Source organism: Bison bison, unplaced genomic scaffold, assembly GCF_000754665.1.
Source record: "Bison bison bison isolate TAMUID 2011002044 unplaced genomic scaffold, Bison_UMD1.0 scf7180017864485, whole genome shotgun sequence".
Taxonomy (NCBI): Eukaryota; Metazoa; Chordata; class Mammalia; order Artiodactyla; family Bovidae; genus Bison; species Bison bison.
The window spans coordinates 7199830-7215806 of NW_011495045.1; the positions used below are offsets into that span (position 1 = coordinate 7199830).

At 36.4% G+C, this 15977-nt stretch overlaps 1 protein-coding gene across 1 annotated transcript; it reads left to right on the forward strand.

The window, feature by feature from the left end:
• Positions 1-1288: 1288 nt before the first annotated feature.
• On the forward strand, positions 1289-15977 carry ORMDL1 (ORMDL sphingolipid biosynthesis regulator 1). Its single transcript, XM_010862907.1, has 3 exons — positions 1289-1592; positions 7420-7571; positions 10635-15977. The coding sequence occupies exons 1-3, from the start codon at positions 1419-1421 to the stop codon at positions 10768-10770; spliced, it is 462 nt and encodes a 153-aa protein (XP_010861209.1). The 5' UTR covers positions 1289-1418; the 3' UTR covers positions 10771-15977.

Below are 15977 nucleotides of genomic sequence, written 5' to 3' on the forward strand. Positions count from 1 at the left end.
GGCCCCCACGACTTGCTCCCCAAATCCTCGTCGTCGCGTCCCGGCCCTGACGGGATGTGCAGCTCCGAGAAGAAAGAGTCGGGAGTCGGGGCGGTTTGTCGATAGCACAGCGGCTTTTGCTGAGCTTCCACTACCCGGGAGCTCCGGCCGCTGGGGAAGGCTGCCTGCCCTTGGCTGTGTAGCGGGTGGTCGCTGGGTTCCCTGCATCCGCGAGGGCAGCGCCGAGAGGGTTCTTTGCTCTGTGAAGTCATTGTTTGCCAGTCCTTAAGTGGCGCGGCAGACTCCCTGGAAAGGTTTTCCGTCCTGCGGTAGGATCAGTCTTTGCCTTCCGCCTCAGATGTAGATTTTTAAGGTCTTTCGAGCATTAAAAAATATCTGTCGAAAGTGGGAAAAGCACCCTGTGTGGTGGCACGTTCTAAGTACAATTTATGGCGTATAAAAATTATATATTATGTACGGTGGATATTTAGACTGGAAGACATTTACACGTTTAATTTTGAGACTGACTTGATTTTAGTGTAACTTTCATCACCGTAAGCCTATAGATTTTTGGAGGGAGAGGGCCATTGTACTCTGGAAATACTTGTTGGATGGAGTTAGGAGAAATTCCTCTCTCAGTGCTAACTCTGTAATGGAAAGGGTTTGTGTATTTTTAATTCAGCTGTTCCCAATACACTGTAGCACGCCCCCCCCCCCCCAACTCTCAGAAAAAAAGGGGAGAGGGAGGAAGGAAAGAGAAAAAAACAGTATTTTAGGGACGGTGACTAGAATTACAATGTGCAGAAGAAAGACTCCTTGTTTTAACCTTAATTGTATCACAAGATTGAGAAAGAAACCTTATCCTTTGACCATGTAAATTTTCCACCTCTTTATGTTCCTCTCATTTTCGGTGTTCCTGAAGGAGTGATTTGAACTCTGACCACTCTATGGATACATTGTTAGGTGTAAGAGTCTGGCTACTCAGAACAGACTGGTTTAGGTTAACTTTGTTTTTTTGTATATTAGTTTATTCTGTTGGTAAACTTACTTCCTGAGTTTTCACTTTGCTCTCATGATATAAGAAAATGTAGGTTTTCTCTTTGAGTTTTCCTGCCCATTGTTTCATTTAGTAAAACCAACATGCTCGAAGACAAGCTTTAGGAAAGGAATTTTAACTGTTTATTTTCAACAAGAAGCGTAAAAATAAGTCTTGTCTGTCTTACCTTAGAGTCGGATGTGAAGAAGAACTGTTGACCTCCTGGGCATATGGAAGTAGCATATATTGGAGGGTCTGTTCGATTTCAGAGCGATGAGGCGGCGGGGGTGGGGGGGGCAGTAATCCCAGTAGCACACTTATTTTGTCATGTCAGAATTAGGAATATTTGGGTTTCCAGTTACATCAGTGTTGATTCATTTCATTGCTTTTCTACAGCGCAAACATGAATGTTGGCGTTGCCCACAGCGAGGTGAATCCAAATACCCGTGTAATGAACAGCCGTGGTATGTGGCTGACATATGCATTGGGAGTTGGCTTGCTTCACATTGTTTTACTCAGTATTCCCTTCTTCAGTGTTCCTGTTGCTTGGACCTTAACAAATGTTATACATAATCTGGTAAGAATTTCACCTTATACTAAACACGTAAAACCTTAAGGTTTAATGATTTTTCAGAGACTGGGCGAGTTAAAAATGGGGAGTTACTGTTCAATGGGTAATGTTTTGTAAGATGAAAAGTTCTGGAGATGGATGATTGTAATGGTTGCATAACATTGTGAATGTACTTAATACCGTAGAACTGTACACTTAAAAATGGTTAAGATGGTGTATTTAAACAACTTTTTAAGAAGCTTAAAGTTTTATATAAAAAGAAAAACACATGACTTCGTTTTTAAACAATTTGAGTTATATAAAATTCACCCAGTTAAAGTGTATAGTTCAGTGATTTTTTTGTATCTCTGACAGTTTTGAAGAATTCTTATCTCGAATAAGATTATATTTTTCTATCACTTTATATTTAAACATTGGACCCTTTTTATAAGTAAGACCTTTTTTTTTCTTCCTGTTGGTTTTATAGAATCTGAAAAAAGTAATTTTAGCAAAAATTACAAGATGCTTTAACTCAGACTACTATAATATATTGATTAACCAGAATGCATCAGAAGTAATTATGTTTTTTGGTTAACTAGAATCTAATGAACATCTTTGGCTTAAATCCTGGTTAAGTCTTTCTAAATTGTATAAATATACTTTTCTGTTTCAGTGTAGAAATTTTGAGTTTAATCTGTCTTAAATGATTCAAAAACTTATGATGCCTTACCTTCTTCTGTTAACTATTGCTCTTTTGTTATTATGTGATAGCTCTACAAAGTACCAGAGGTTAGACCAAATACTCTGGAAATTGCCTATTTAAATAAACAAAAAACCTGATGGTGACTTTTTTTGTCTTTAACAAACTATTAATGTAGAATGAAAGGGGAGAAATCTAGTTATTTGAGACTTTTAATTGAATCCAGATTAACTCTGTATTTGTTTAAAGATATATCCAAAATGAGAAACTTAGAACATTAAAACAGAAAAGTGTAGGATAAATAGATTTTTTTTTAATTAATATGATTTAAGTCTTCTGGAAAGTATATGAAATTGGCTGTGCGTGCTCATTCATGTCCAGTTCTTGTGACTTGGTGGTCTGTAGCCTACCAGGCTCCTCTGTCCATGGGATTTTCCAGGCAAGAACACTGGAGTGGGTTGCCATTTCCTCCTCAAGGGGATCTTCCTGATCCAGGGATGGAACCTGCATCTCCTGCATTGGCAGGTGGATTCTTTACCACTGACCCACCTGGGAAGCCTTGAAGTTGACTGGAGAAGGACAAAGATGATGTGGTAGAAATAAATGAATGTCCAATTAGTTTATTTCATATGATAGACTTTGAAAGGAATGTTTAACTCTATTTTTAAATAGTGATCTCTGAAATATTTGATGCTAATCATATCCCTTTTCCTTTGGCTTCCTTGGGACTGCTTTTTCCTGGATATATTTTGGATCTTTCCTTTACTATTTCCTCTTACAGTCTTCTCTTTTGCTCTCAAGTATTGCTATTACCAAGGTTTTCTTCTTTATCCCTTCTTATGATATGTATTCTACCTAGGTTACTTCATCTATCTGTATTTTCAGTTTCTACCTGTTAAATGATGATGACCATGTTAATACTGCCAGATCACCTTGCACCTTAAAACCAAACAAGTATAAATTACACTCACTCCTGATATATTCCTTGCCACCCACCACAATCTGTTCCTGGACTTTGTTCCTAATCTAATCTAAAGGCACCACTATCTCCACAGCAAGCCAAGCCACATAGCTGAATGTCAAGGTAAAGTGATTAATAAATATATCATCCAAACCAAGACTGTTTTGAGGGTAAAAGAGAGCTCTAGTAATAACAACCTTAAGAGAATAAGTATAAATCAGGACTACCCATGCAAACTAGTACATATGGTCACACTAGTCTTAGGGTAACTTTTTTCTTTATATTCCACAGCCATTTAGTCAAAGCCGTGTCCTGTTTTACTGTCTTCAGCTTGATCCTTACTGACACTGCTGTAATTCATGCCCTTTTTTACGCTGAAGTAGATTACTCCTACTTGGTCTCCTTGATGCTCCTCTACTCTACTTTCCTTCATTCAAGTTTGTCAGAGTGATATTTTTAAAATTCATGTTTGTTCAAAACACACTCTTAAGTCTTTCAATGATTCTATTGCATTCATAGTAAAATGCCAAGTTCTTTGTGTGACATACAAAACTAGTTGAAAATAGTACAGAGGCAAGAAAGAGACCCAATATTAACACATCTCCAAACACAACTATGGTCTCACAATAATGAAAATCATCTCTCACCTTTCTGCTTTGACTTAGGCTCTTCTTCCACTATTTTAATACCCCTCCCTCCTTCCTGCTCTGCCTGGGTGATTCCTGCTTGTCCAGGGAAACTTCTCAAGTATCACCCTTTCTAGGAAGCTACAAAATTCCCATGCTGCATTCTTTTGTCATGTGTTTATCATACTTTTATAATTAGCAATTTATCTCTTTTCTATTTTTTAACTTTTATATCTCTAAAGACCTATTTAAATGTTGCTGAATAAATTATGTATGTTCTCACATAATTTTCCCTTCTCCAGTGGCACATGCATTAAATGAACTTTAGAAGTCATCTGCCCACTTCATGTTTTCAAGTTAGTTGACTGAGACTGAGACACAGTATATGGCCATGGACAAAGGACGAGTAATTGAGAACATGTAGGGAAGTAAACTTCCAACTTCTTAGTCCTCTATACTAAAAACCTGACTAACCAGCCATAAATGTAGCAATTACATGATGCCAAATGTAAATTTCTTTTGATGTTAACCTACATTAAACCAATTAAAAGTGTGAAATATGTACTGCACGCTTTTTAATATGGAAAAGTAGACCTAATTGTTATCCATGGTTAGAAAAAACATGGCCTCTGTCTTTATAAACGATATACTAGAAACCTACAGCAGTTGTTTTACTCAGAGCTACAGTTCAGTCTTACAAGTTTTAATACTTCACAAAGTTCTTACCCTGGCTTTTAAAATGAAAGAAAACTCTTCACTTTGAGTCAGTAAATATTTGTTAAGGGCTAATCATGAGCTACATACTTATTTCCCTAATTCTTTTAATGTGGGCATAAATCATCACTAAAATTTTATAGAAAAACTTAATAAAAATAATGGAGTAAAAGATAAATGGTTAGATAAGATTTTTTTCATTAAAAAGAATACATAAAATAAGCTTTGAATTATCTTCTAGACCCTGGTGAGTGCATGTGGTTTGAAGGACATAATGATAGAATTATTTTTTCTCTTCAATAACATCTAATACATATATGGTCTAAAGCAGAGATTTTTAACTTTTGGGGGTCACATTCCCCTGAGAATTTGAAAGCACAGAATTCCCGTTTTATACTCTTTTAAAACCAATGTGAAAGTGATTTCCTTGTGCTTACAGAATAAACATTCCTTGGTTTAATGTCATCTTGGCTTAGTATCTAATAGTTGCTTTGTATGAGTCCCTGTTCCTGGGGTATTCAGGCTAATGGGAAAACAAACATTATATAAATAACTTCAATACAATGTATTGTGCTATAATAAAACTATTTTCTTTTCTTTTTTTAACTATTTTCAATAAAATTCCATATATGCACATAGGGAAGAGATTAATTAATGCTAATGTGAAGCGCTTCACTAAGGAATTATCATTGAGCTGAACCTTCAAGAATAAGGTAGTTGACAAGGTACCATCAAGCCTTTTGCTTTGCATTTCCTGTATTTCATTATACCTTTGACAGAAATTTCTGTCCTACATTGTAGTTGTTTATGCATATCTTTTCCTTATATCTCAGAAGATTGAACTTTCTCAAGGGGTTTCACATGTCTTGTTCAAGTTTCATATATGTATACAGGTCCTGTGTTCTGTACATATTCAGTTCAGTTGCTCAGTTGCGTCCAACTCTTTGTGACCCCGTGAATTGCAGCACATCAGCCCTCCCTGTCCATCACCAACTCCCGGAGTTCACTCAAACTCACATCCATCGAGTCAGTGAGCCATCCAGCCATCTCATCCTCTGTCGTCCCCTTTTCCTCCTGTCCTCCTGCCCCCAATCCCTCCCAGCATCAGAGTCTTTTCCAGTGAGTCAACTCTTCGCATGAGGTGGCCAAAGTGCTACAGTTTCAGCTTTAGCATCATTCCTTCCAAAGAACACCCAGGACTGATCTCCTTTAGAATGGACTGGTTGGATCTCCTTGAAGTCCAAGGGACTCTCAAGAGTCTTCTCTAACACCACAGTTCAAAAGCATCAATTCTTCAGTGCTCAGCTTTCTTCACAGTCCAACTCTCACATCCATACATGACTACTGGAAAAACCATAGCCTTGACTAGATGGACCTTTGTTGGCAAAGTAATGTCTCTGCTTTTGAATATGCTATCTAGGTTGGTCATAACTTTCCTTCCAAGGAGTGTCTTTTAATGGCTGCAGTCACCATCTGCAGTGATTTTAGACCCCCCAAAAATAAAGTCTGACACTGTTTCCATTGTTTCCCCATCTATTTCCCATGATGGGACCAGATGCCATGATCTTCGTTTTCTGAATGTTGAGCTTTAAGCCAACTTTTTCACTCTCCTCTTTCACTTTCATCAAGAGGCTTTTTAGTTCCTCTTCACTTTCTGCCATAAGGGTGGTGTCATCTGCATATCTAAGGTTATTGATATTTCTCCCGGCAGTCTTGATTCCAGCTCGTGTTTCTTCCAGCTCAGCGTTTCTCATGATGTATTCTGCTTAGCCACTTATTAAACATTTGTAGATTTACATCCAGTTGAACATGAATCCATGCTTCTGTTGCTTATGTGTTATTGCAGGTAAACAACTTTTAAACTGCCTAATGGAATAACTAGGAAGTAGGTAGACTAAGCTTTAAAGAAGGGCTGTCTTAAGCTATAACGTAAAATTTCAAATCACTAAGTTTTCTATTTTTTCCATATATTTATTAAAAGTTGAAGTTAAAAAAAAAATATCACATCATGGGGTAAAACTTCATTGGGTAAAACTGTTCCACAATAATATATATGCTTTATTCTGTTTACAGTGCCTTAGATGGTAATCCTGTTACCTATAAATCTAAGTGGTTATCTCCAAGAAACCAAATCTAGCATACATTGTTTTTTTTCCTAATTAACCACAAAATTAGATACTTAAACGTATCACTGGCCAGAATGGCTCTTAGTAATTTTTTTTACTTTTATTTTTAAAAACTACCTTCTAAAAACACACTATTGACTTACAGTGGTGATTTTAAAAGCAGATTGTGTTAAACATTATACCTAGTACATCAAACCATCTTTGTTCAGACATCTTGACAAAGAACTATTGAGACAAAGACTAATGTTAAATATTTTCAAACAATTTTCCCCTATACAGATTATAATATTTGCCAATTTATATGTTTTTATCATTACATAAATATCATCAGACTTACTAATATAACACTCTAAACTTTCTTACACACTGGAGATAAGGTAATCCTATTTCCTAATAGGAAATGTATTAGAAAATCTAAATGTAATGATGCAAAGCTACCCTAATGGTACTTTTCATTTATTTTCAGTTTAATAAGAGATGAAAACAGGTTATTTTTGGTGGATTTTATAGTGGTTTTCACCAAATAATATTTCCATATAAGCCCACAGAAGTTTAGTTTTACTATGAAGAAACTGGCCACAATCTTTCACAATAAAATGAAATCTTAAAACATGAGCTATTAAGTTTATCATGCAGTCTGACACAGTCTGGAACTATCTTAATGCTTAATGACAAATACTCATTTTGTATTTGATATTAACTATATACCCCCTTGCTTGTTTTTCAGGGGATGTATGTATTTTTGCATGCAGTAAAAGGAACACCTTTTGAAACTCCCGACCAGGGTAAAGCAAGGCTCCTAACTCATTGGGAACAACTGGACTATGGAGTACAGTTTACATCTTCACGGAAGTTTTTCACAATTTCTCCAATAATTCTGTAAGTGGTGGAAATTTTAGGTATGAGGAGGTCTTGATGAGATGAAGCCATTCTTTTATTAGATTAAATTTGAAGTGGAAACAGATTGTTTTGTTTATAAATTGTTACTTCATAGAGAATATAAAATACAGGCAAAATTTAACAGTTAAAACCAGTTTTCACTTCAGTCAAACATACGGAGACAACATTACATGTTCCTCAGTATGCCAAGACATTCTAGAATGTACAAGTCAGATATATTCTAGTTCACTTTCTTAAGCTGCTTGCAAGAAAACTAAACACATAATCTTGTTCTGTTGTCCACTATCAAATTAATCTCCCTCAACAAAGATTTAGATGATTTCAGATGAATTTCACTGACTACCTGCTGCATTTGAATGCTCAAACTCCTTGGGAGAGACAGTATGGTTTAGAGAAAACAAGTTAGGCTTTCATTATAGGACAGACCTGGGTTGAATCATGTAGCTGTCACTCAGCCTGCTTGGTTTGTTCATAAATAAAATTCTAGCCAGTGGTACCTAACTCAAATCCGATGATATAAAAAATGAATGAGATAAGATCTATCTGTAAAGCATCTAACCTTATATCTGGTATCTGATTTCCTCCTAATATCTGATATTCAGGATCCTCCACAAAATGGTTCCTACTTTATTTTTCCTTTATGTGAATATTTTACCTTAACCCAACTCCCACCTAGCCACACTCTTCTAAGCAGCGTTTCTTAAATATGTTATGTATAATCCTATTTCTATGCCTTAGTTCAAGTCATTTTTTCCACCTGAAATGCTTTCTCCTTTCTTAATTTATCTGTCTTGTTTTTCTTTCAAGATTTAAATAGTGACCATCTCAGTGAAGTCTTTTCCTTAGCAACCAACCTTCAGTGAAATGCTCTGCTTTGAACTTCTGTAGTAGTAGTAGTTATCGGAGAAGGCAATGGCACCCTGCTCCAGTACTCTTGCCTGGAAAATCCCACGGACAGAGGAGCCTGATAGGCTGCAATCCATGGGGTCGCAAAGAGTCAGACACGACTTAGCGACTTCACTTTCACTTTTCACTTTCATGCATTGGAGAAGGAAATGGCAACCCACTCCAGTGTTCTTGCCTGGAGAATCCCAGGGACAGGGGAGCCTGGTGGGCTGCCGTCCATTGGGTCGCACAGAGTCGGACACAACTGAAGTGACTTAGCAGCAGCAGTAGTAGTTATACATCCCTTAATTTATGCCACTTTATATTATTTCTCTATTATTTTATTTCTGCAAAGAATTTATAAGTGCATAGACTGCTTTGAATTCTACACTCAGATGCTTTCATACAATGGATATTTAACATATATCCCAATCACTCACCCAGTCACAAAGAATATATATAATTACATATCCATTATAGAATCAGTGTGGTCTGCAGTAACTGGAAAGACTTCTTAGAGGCGTTGTTGTTGGTCAGTTGCCAAATTGCGTCCAGCACTTCACAACCCCATGACCGCAGCACATCAGGCTTCTCCCTCACCATCTCCCGGAGTTTACTCAAACTCATGTCTATTGAGTCGAGGCATTAGAATCCCTTAAAATGGAACTTAAGGTAGGTTAGGTGTTACATTGATGTTTAAGATAGGGAAGGCATTTTCAAATGAAGAGAATGAAGTAATCATAAAGTGGTAGATTTCTTTTTCCTTATGTAGATTTCGTTCCACATAAGAGGAAATTTTTAAAGTTTTTAATTATTTTAGCCTGACATAATATCAAAAGAAAAATATGTATGATCTAACAAAGTGACAGTGAAGTTGCTCAGTCGTTTCTGACTCTTTGTGACCCCATGGACTGTAGCCTACCAGGCTCCTCCGTCCATGGGATTCTCCAGGCAAGAGTGCTGGAGTGGGTTGCCATTTCCTTCTCCAGGAGATCTTCCCAACCCAGGGATTGAACCAGGTTCTCTCGCACAATAGGCAGATGCTTTACCGTCTGAGCCACCAGGGAAGTCCAATGCAATAACAAGAATAATGGCTATTCAGAGAGCCCTAAATTTGTATTTTAGCTCTACTACCCTCTAGCTATCTGACTTTCAGCCATATTCTTGAAAGTCTCAGTATCCTCATCTATAACATGCTGAAGATTGCATTATAATACGGCTGACCATTGAATAATATGGGGCTTATGTGTGCCTAGCTTCTGTATAGTTAAAAATCTTGAGTATAACTAGTTAGCCTTCTGTATCAAGTACAGTACAATGCTTTATTGTTTACAGTCTTTACATCCTCTTTATATTAGGATACTCTTTTGGTGGCTTCTTGATGTGTCTTCATCCTGATGTACCCTTGGGTCAAACTTGGGCATTCTGAATTGATGATTTATAGTCTTAAAGGTGGCTTAGGCTTCTTAAAACAAATTCTCAGATATTGGATATCCTGAATATATACACTCAGATGTTCAATTATAGAAAAACAGCTGGAATCTTACAGTAATATCTTTCAAGTTGCCAATTATACTGGTTATATCCCTGTTCAACTACAGTATGGAAAAAAGAACATCAAAAGGGCAATCAAGTATTTGTTTGCTTCCGCAGATGCTATTACAAATTGTACTAATGCACTAACACCCTGTTTTTCACAACTTTACAGCAGTGGCTTTTAACCTTTTGGTGGGTCACAATAAACCATTTGAGAATATGATGGATGCTCTGAATCTGGATCTTCTCTTTAGATATATACACATTAATACAAAACTATACCTAAAGTTTCAAGAAGCATACGAACCCTAGTTTGAAAGCATTCTGCTTTAAAGGATGCTAAGTAGTAACTGTCTTCCATTAAATACATTTTACACAATTGCAAAAATGCAAAATGTGCATATATGCCTCTATTCAACCAATGTTTCAGTCTCAATTAAAGTTAATTTAGGCCCCCAAACTAAAATGTTTGCTCTTGTTCTAGTGCTCAAAAAAAATGGTTCTGCTTTTAGGTATTTATGTTTCAGTGGCCTTTTTCCCACCTTTAAATATTTAAAGATTTCTAAGCAATTTCACTTTTAGATATTTTATATATATATATTCTTACTTTTGTTTCTACAGATATTTTCTGGCAAGTTTCTATACGAAGTATGATACAACTCACTTCATCCTAAACACAGCTTCTCTCCTGAGTGTGCTAATTCCCAAAATGCCACAGCTACATGGTGTTCGGATCTTTGGAATTAATAAGTATTGAAATGTTTTGAAATGGAACAGGAAGTTTTACAGCTCCTGAGTTTTCTGTAAGGAAGGAGTGGTTAGTAAACTGCATAATGTGAAATGAGAGGTAGCTACATTGGAAGGCCAGTTGCTAGTTCTTCATAGGCTGTTTTGAAATGCAGATTCTTATAGGAAGATGTCTCTGTTTAATGCATCTGGTATCTTTCTGAAGAGAGGCTTTATGGGCAGGCTGGGCAGGCCCAGCTTATAAGTTAAATGTCTGTAAAGTAAGGGTGTAGTAGATAAATCCAAGAAGTAGAGATTTATAAGAAACTAAGTCTGGCTTAGCTTATAATGAATGGGCATTATGTTGGGAGAAGAAAATTTTCAATCATTCAGTCATAGTCAGTTTAAGCCGACTTACATGTAAACCAGAATCATTTCTTTACAAGTTTATTATAAATTGTTTTTATTACCATACATATTCCTCTTGTATTATATAAGAGGATATATATATTTGTTTTATACAAACCAATTCCTACCTTATGAACTTTTTTGGTTTTGCAGGCTCCACATTGTTTGATAAATGAGTTTATTTTTACATTTATTACTGAGTTCATGAAAGTCCACTTTCATGACTGATTGATGATAGAAGATAGTCAGGCATCTTAGAAGCAGCCTCTGAGCTGGCCTTCTAATTTTGGAATAGAGTGGGTTTTGCTGCCTTTCCATATACAAGGCTGCTAAACCAATTAAGAAAATAATTTATTTTTCATAATTAAAGTATATGGTAACTTAAAGTCTCTGCTTATTTGGTGGAGCAATTTAATTGTTGCCATCTGCCATTCTTTAGTAAAGAAAATTAAAATGGACAACTACCTAGCCCACCTGTGACCTGGCAGAAACTGCTTCTCTAGTAATAGTATCAAAGTAAATAACGGAGTCTTCTTGTAGCAGGTCTGCAGTAAAAGATAACATCATCTTTTCTTAGTCCTCCTGCTCTCAACCCCCATCATTTACCCATTCGTATTTTACCTTTCAATATGTGAGTCTTAGTGTAGATAACTCAAATTTCCAAAGCAGCAACCATATTGAATTTTTGTCACATAGAGAAGCTTTCTATAGTTGCTAACATTAATTCCAAGAAATAACTATATACTACTTTGAGAAGTAAACATGTCAGAAAAAAGTTCTGATATGGAATGAAACCGAAAAACCTAGTAACGTTTGTAAGCAAGAGTGAGTAAAAAGAATTATAAAACCAACTCAAAAGTCAGTTTGTTTCAAACTGACTCTTAGGGTAATGATCATTGTTTTGTATTTTAAAAGTATTGAGTTTAGAAATCAGTTGTATGATAATGCCTTTGTATGTTTGTATTTTTAAATAACCAGTAATCTATACTTAAATAAAATTTTTCTTTGGTGTAAGGTTATTGCAAAAGCTTTCTAAATTCAGTCATTAAGTTATGCTTAAATTTTTTGTTTTAAGCAACTGAATTTGCAAAAGTTAAAGTGTTAGTGGCTCAGTGGTCTCTGACTTTTTGCAACCCCATGGACTATAGCCCATCAGGTTCCTCTGTCCATGGGATTCTCCAGGCAAGAATACTGGAGTGGGTAGCCATTCCCTTCTCCAGGGAATGTTCCCAATCCAGGGATTGAACCTGGGTATCCCACATTGCAGGCAGATTCTTTACCATCTGAGCCACCAGGGAAGCCCTTGTAAAATTAAGGCAGCTAAAAAGTATTCTTTCATTTTTCTTCATTTTAAAGTTTATCTCAAAAGGCTTAAATTTTTTCCCACAGACTTCAGAGACAGAATTCTGCCTCTAATACAGGCCTTCTGCTCTTTCCTCTACTTTAGCCCTTCAGTGTGTTAAAAGATATTTATTCAATAGATATTTGAAGGCCCACTCCATTGTAGGAATCATTTTAGGTATTGTGGGTACAGTTTGTAGCAAGACAAACCAGGTCCTTTCCCCTATGTGCTTACATTCAAGTTGGAGAACAGATGAGTAAACAAATACATATTATTTTACATAGTGATAAATGTCATGGGGCGGGGGGGCGGGGAGGAATAAACCAGTAAAAGGCAGGGGAGCCTGCCTCAGAAAAGTCTTCCATAAAGATCCTAACTAATGTGACACTTAGACAGAGACTTTCCTGATGTAAAGGAGCAAGCAATACAAAGATCTGGGGAAAGAGGCTTTCCAGTACTGGTGATGGCAGGTACTAAGGCTCTGGGGCAGGAAGGAGGTGGTATGTTTGAAGGACAGTCACTGTGCCTGGAAAGGAGTAATAAGCAACAAGGATAAGAATGGTAGCAGATGAGTTCAGAGAAGTAGGTAGGGGTCGACCAAGGTAAAGAGCAAATTTTATTCTAAGCCTGACAAAGCCATGAGAGCGTTTTGCACAGGAGAGTAAAGGGATCTGGGGTTTTTGTGGTGGTTTGCTTGTGTGTCTGCGAAGCTCACTGGCTAATATTGGAAATAAACTATAAGGGAATGGGAAGCAGGAAGAACAGTTGAGAAGCTACTACAGGCAAGAGGTAGCTCAGACTAGGGAATTAGCTGATGCAGTGGTGAGAAGTGGTAAAATACGGGATGTACTTTGCAAGTACAAATCCACAAAACACTCATACAGTGAAAGTAAGTAGGGGGAAGGGAACTAAAATAACTCATAGTTTTTTAGCCTTAACACCTAGGTGAGTGGTTGAATGGTAAATAAGAAAACTTCCTAATTTCGCAAATTTGTACAGTTTAGTGTAAGATAAAACTTTTTTAAACAAAATCTATAATGACTATTATTTGGAATAAAATCAATTGCTATGCTATAATTGCTCCTAATTTCAAGTCAGGACACATAATACCAATTTCTAAATAGGTCTGAGTTCAGAAATGCTACTAATTTTAGCATGCATTGGTGACTCTTTACTGCATTAGTTATTACTTTGGAGTTCCAATGGTGGTGTTTTATTTCCCTCATTCCTTCTACATGTATTTACTGGAATTCTTTTGTAAGGAAGATTTTTCCCTTCTCTCCCATTTATTCAGTCATTTATATTATGAGCTCATGGATGTTTTATTCTTTGTTTATAATCCATTATAACACTATTAATTTGTTGCTCAAATTGTCCTCCAGCTTTGACCAATGGGAGTTCCCACTGGAACGTCCAAAGTTAACCCCTGTATTCTTTTCACTTGCCCCATTTTTCATTTTTGTTTTTAAGCATAGAATGGTATTTGTTAGGTTTATGTCACTATAGTCTGTTAAACTAGAAAGATCTTGAGGGGCATAGCTGTCTCCTTAACTAATATCTGTATGAATTAGCCTTATAAAACTATATGATGCCAAGAGTTGGAAAAGACCTTAGAGGCTATGTAATTGAACCCCACCACGCCTCTGTTCAGTCCTGTGTTAGCACTAATAAAGGAGGACTTACAAAAATACAAGGCTGCATTTTTGTAATGGAATTTATAACCTGTTTTAGCCAAAATTTAATGCTTATTCTACATAACTTTTCAGCTATTTAACTTTTAAACTGTTATCAACAGCACTGAATAAATACTACCAGAGCTCTCACCATTGTCCATTATGATACGGTTTCAAATTTCTCCCACTGTCCTGATAATTCTGCTCTAAGTTGCAGTTTATTATATATCACACTAAGGTAACTACAGATATGATGTCACTCCAACAGTACCACTTCCCTTGCTCTGGATACTTTTTATTTATTTTTTTTTTTTGGATACTTTTTATTTTTAATGAAGCATATTATTTTAGCTGTTTTGAGAGCCACATATCACTGATTCACTTTATGGTCACTAAAATCTCCAGTCCCAACATGCAGTGCTGTTCAGTGATGGTTTTCCCTTCATGTACTTACTTAATGGATTTATCTATATTCCTGTAGATCCCCATGTTATTGGATTTTAACCTGTTGATTCATCTTGTCTAGCTGATGTTGAATCTTCTCATGCAATGTATTTTTCATGTCTCCTGTATTAATCTGTGTGTGTGCATGCGCACGCTCAGTCATGTCCTACTCTTTGCAGCCCCGTGGACTATAGCCTGACAGGCTCCTCTGTCCATGGAATTTCCCAAGCAAGAATACTGGAGTGGGTTGCCCTTTCCTCCTCCAGGGAATCTTCCTGACCCAGGGATCAAACCTATGTCTCCTGCATTGGCAGGCAGGTCTTTACCACTGAACCACCAGGGAAGCCCTTTATTAATATATATCACTAGTAAATATGACTCCAAAATATCCTCATGCAAAAGACAAATGCAGGAACCCAGTATAGACCATTGCAGTTTAATATTCTTTCTAACAGGACAGAAAAGTGTAATTCCCAAAACAGTTACATGGATATTACCTATTGATGTTGGAAGTGTAAACAAGTTCAGTACTGGGAAGATAGGTCTAGGTTAAAAAAAAAAAAAGTAATTTTTGAATAGCACTGGGCCGAGAAGTAGGTAAGAGCATAGCAAGGATAAACACCTTCATTTTGCTTGATGTCAAAAAGTAGTGAGATGTCTCAGATTTTTATTTTACTCCATAATTATAGTTCCAGTTAAAAATGATTCAGCAGATAGTTTGTTATGGGGAGTTTAAAAGTTTTTGTTTAGGGCTTCCCTGGTGACTCGTTGGTAAAGAATCCACCTGCCAATGCAGAAGACACAGGTTCGATCCTTGATCTGGTAAGATCCTACATGCGACCGAGCAACTAAACTTGCTCCACAACAAGAAAAGCCATCACAATGAGAAGTCTGTGCACCACAACTAGGAAAAGCCCGTGCAGCAACGGAGACCAGCACAGCCAAAAATAAATACTTTTTTAAAGTTTTTGTTTAGCTACAAGTGAATGAATACATAAGAATTATAAACATCAAACTTAGAATACTGAATATTGGGGTATACAGTACACAGCTTAACTGAAGGGTGACACTTTAGCTCTTAAATTGGGTGTTTGGTTCACAGAAGTTGATTATATTATTTTTGACACTTTCATAATTAAAATATTTCATAATTTAAAATAGCTAATAATATATTTGTATTTTATGTTCAGAATAGTATAATTATTCTATTTTTTGACTCATTCAAGCCTTTAATAAAACAACTAATGCTTATGAAAGTGACTCAACCTGTAGCTCTAAAGATCTATGTAATCTCAAATTAGCACATAAGCTAGTTTTGTTACTGTGACCTTTAACTGCATAATTACATGAATAAAAATAATTCTCAAATTC

What these genes read in the sequence shown, in the direction of transcription:
- ORMDL1 (XM_010862907.1), top strand. Translation starts at nt 1,419, where the DNA reads ATGAATGTTGGCGTTGCCCACAGCGAGGTGAATCCAAATACCCGTGTA. An exon ending in CAAATGTTATACATAATCTG is followed by an intron (nt 1,593 to 7,419) that starts GTAAGAATTTCA and finishes CTTGTTTTTCAG; the next exon opens with GGGATGTATGTATTTTTGCA. An exon ending in ACAATTTCTCCAATAATTCT is followed by an intron (nt 7,572 to 10,634) that starts GTAAGTGGTGGA and finishes TTGTTTCTACAG; the next exon opens with ATATTTTCTGGCAAGTTTCT.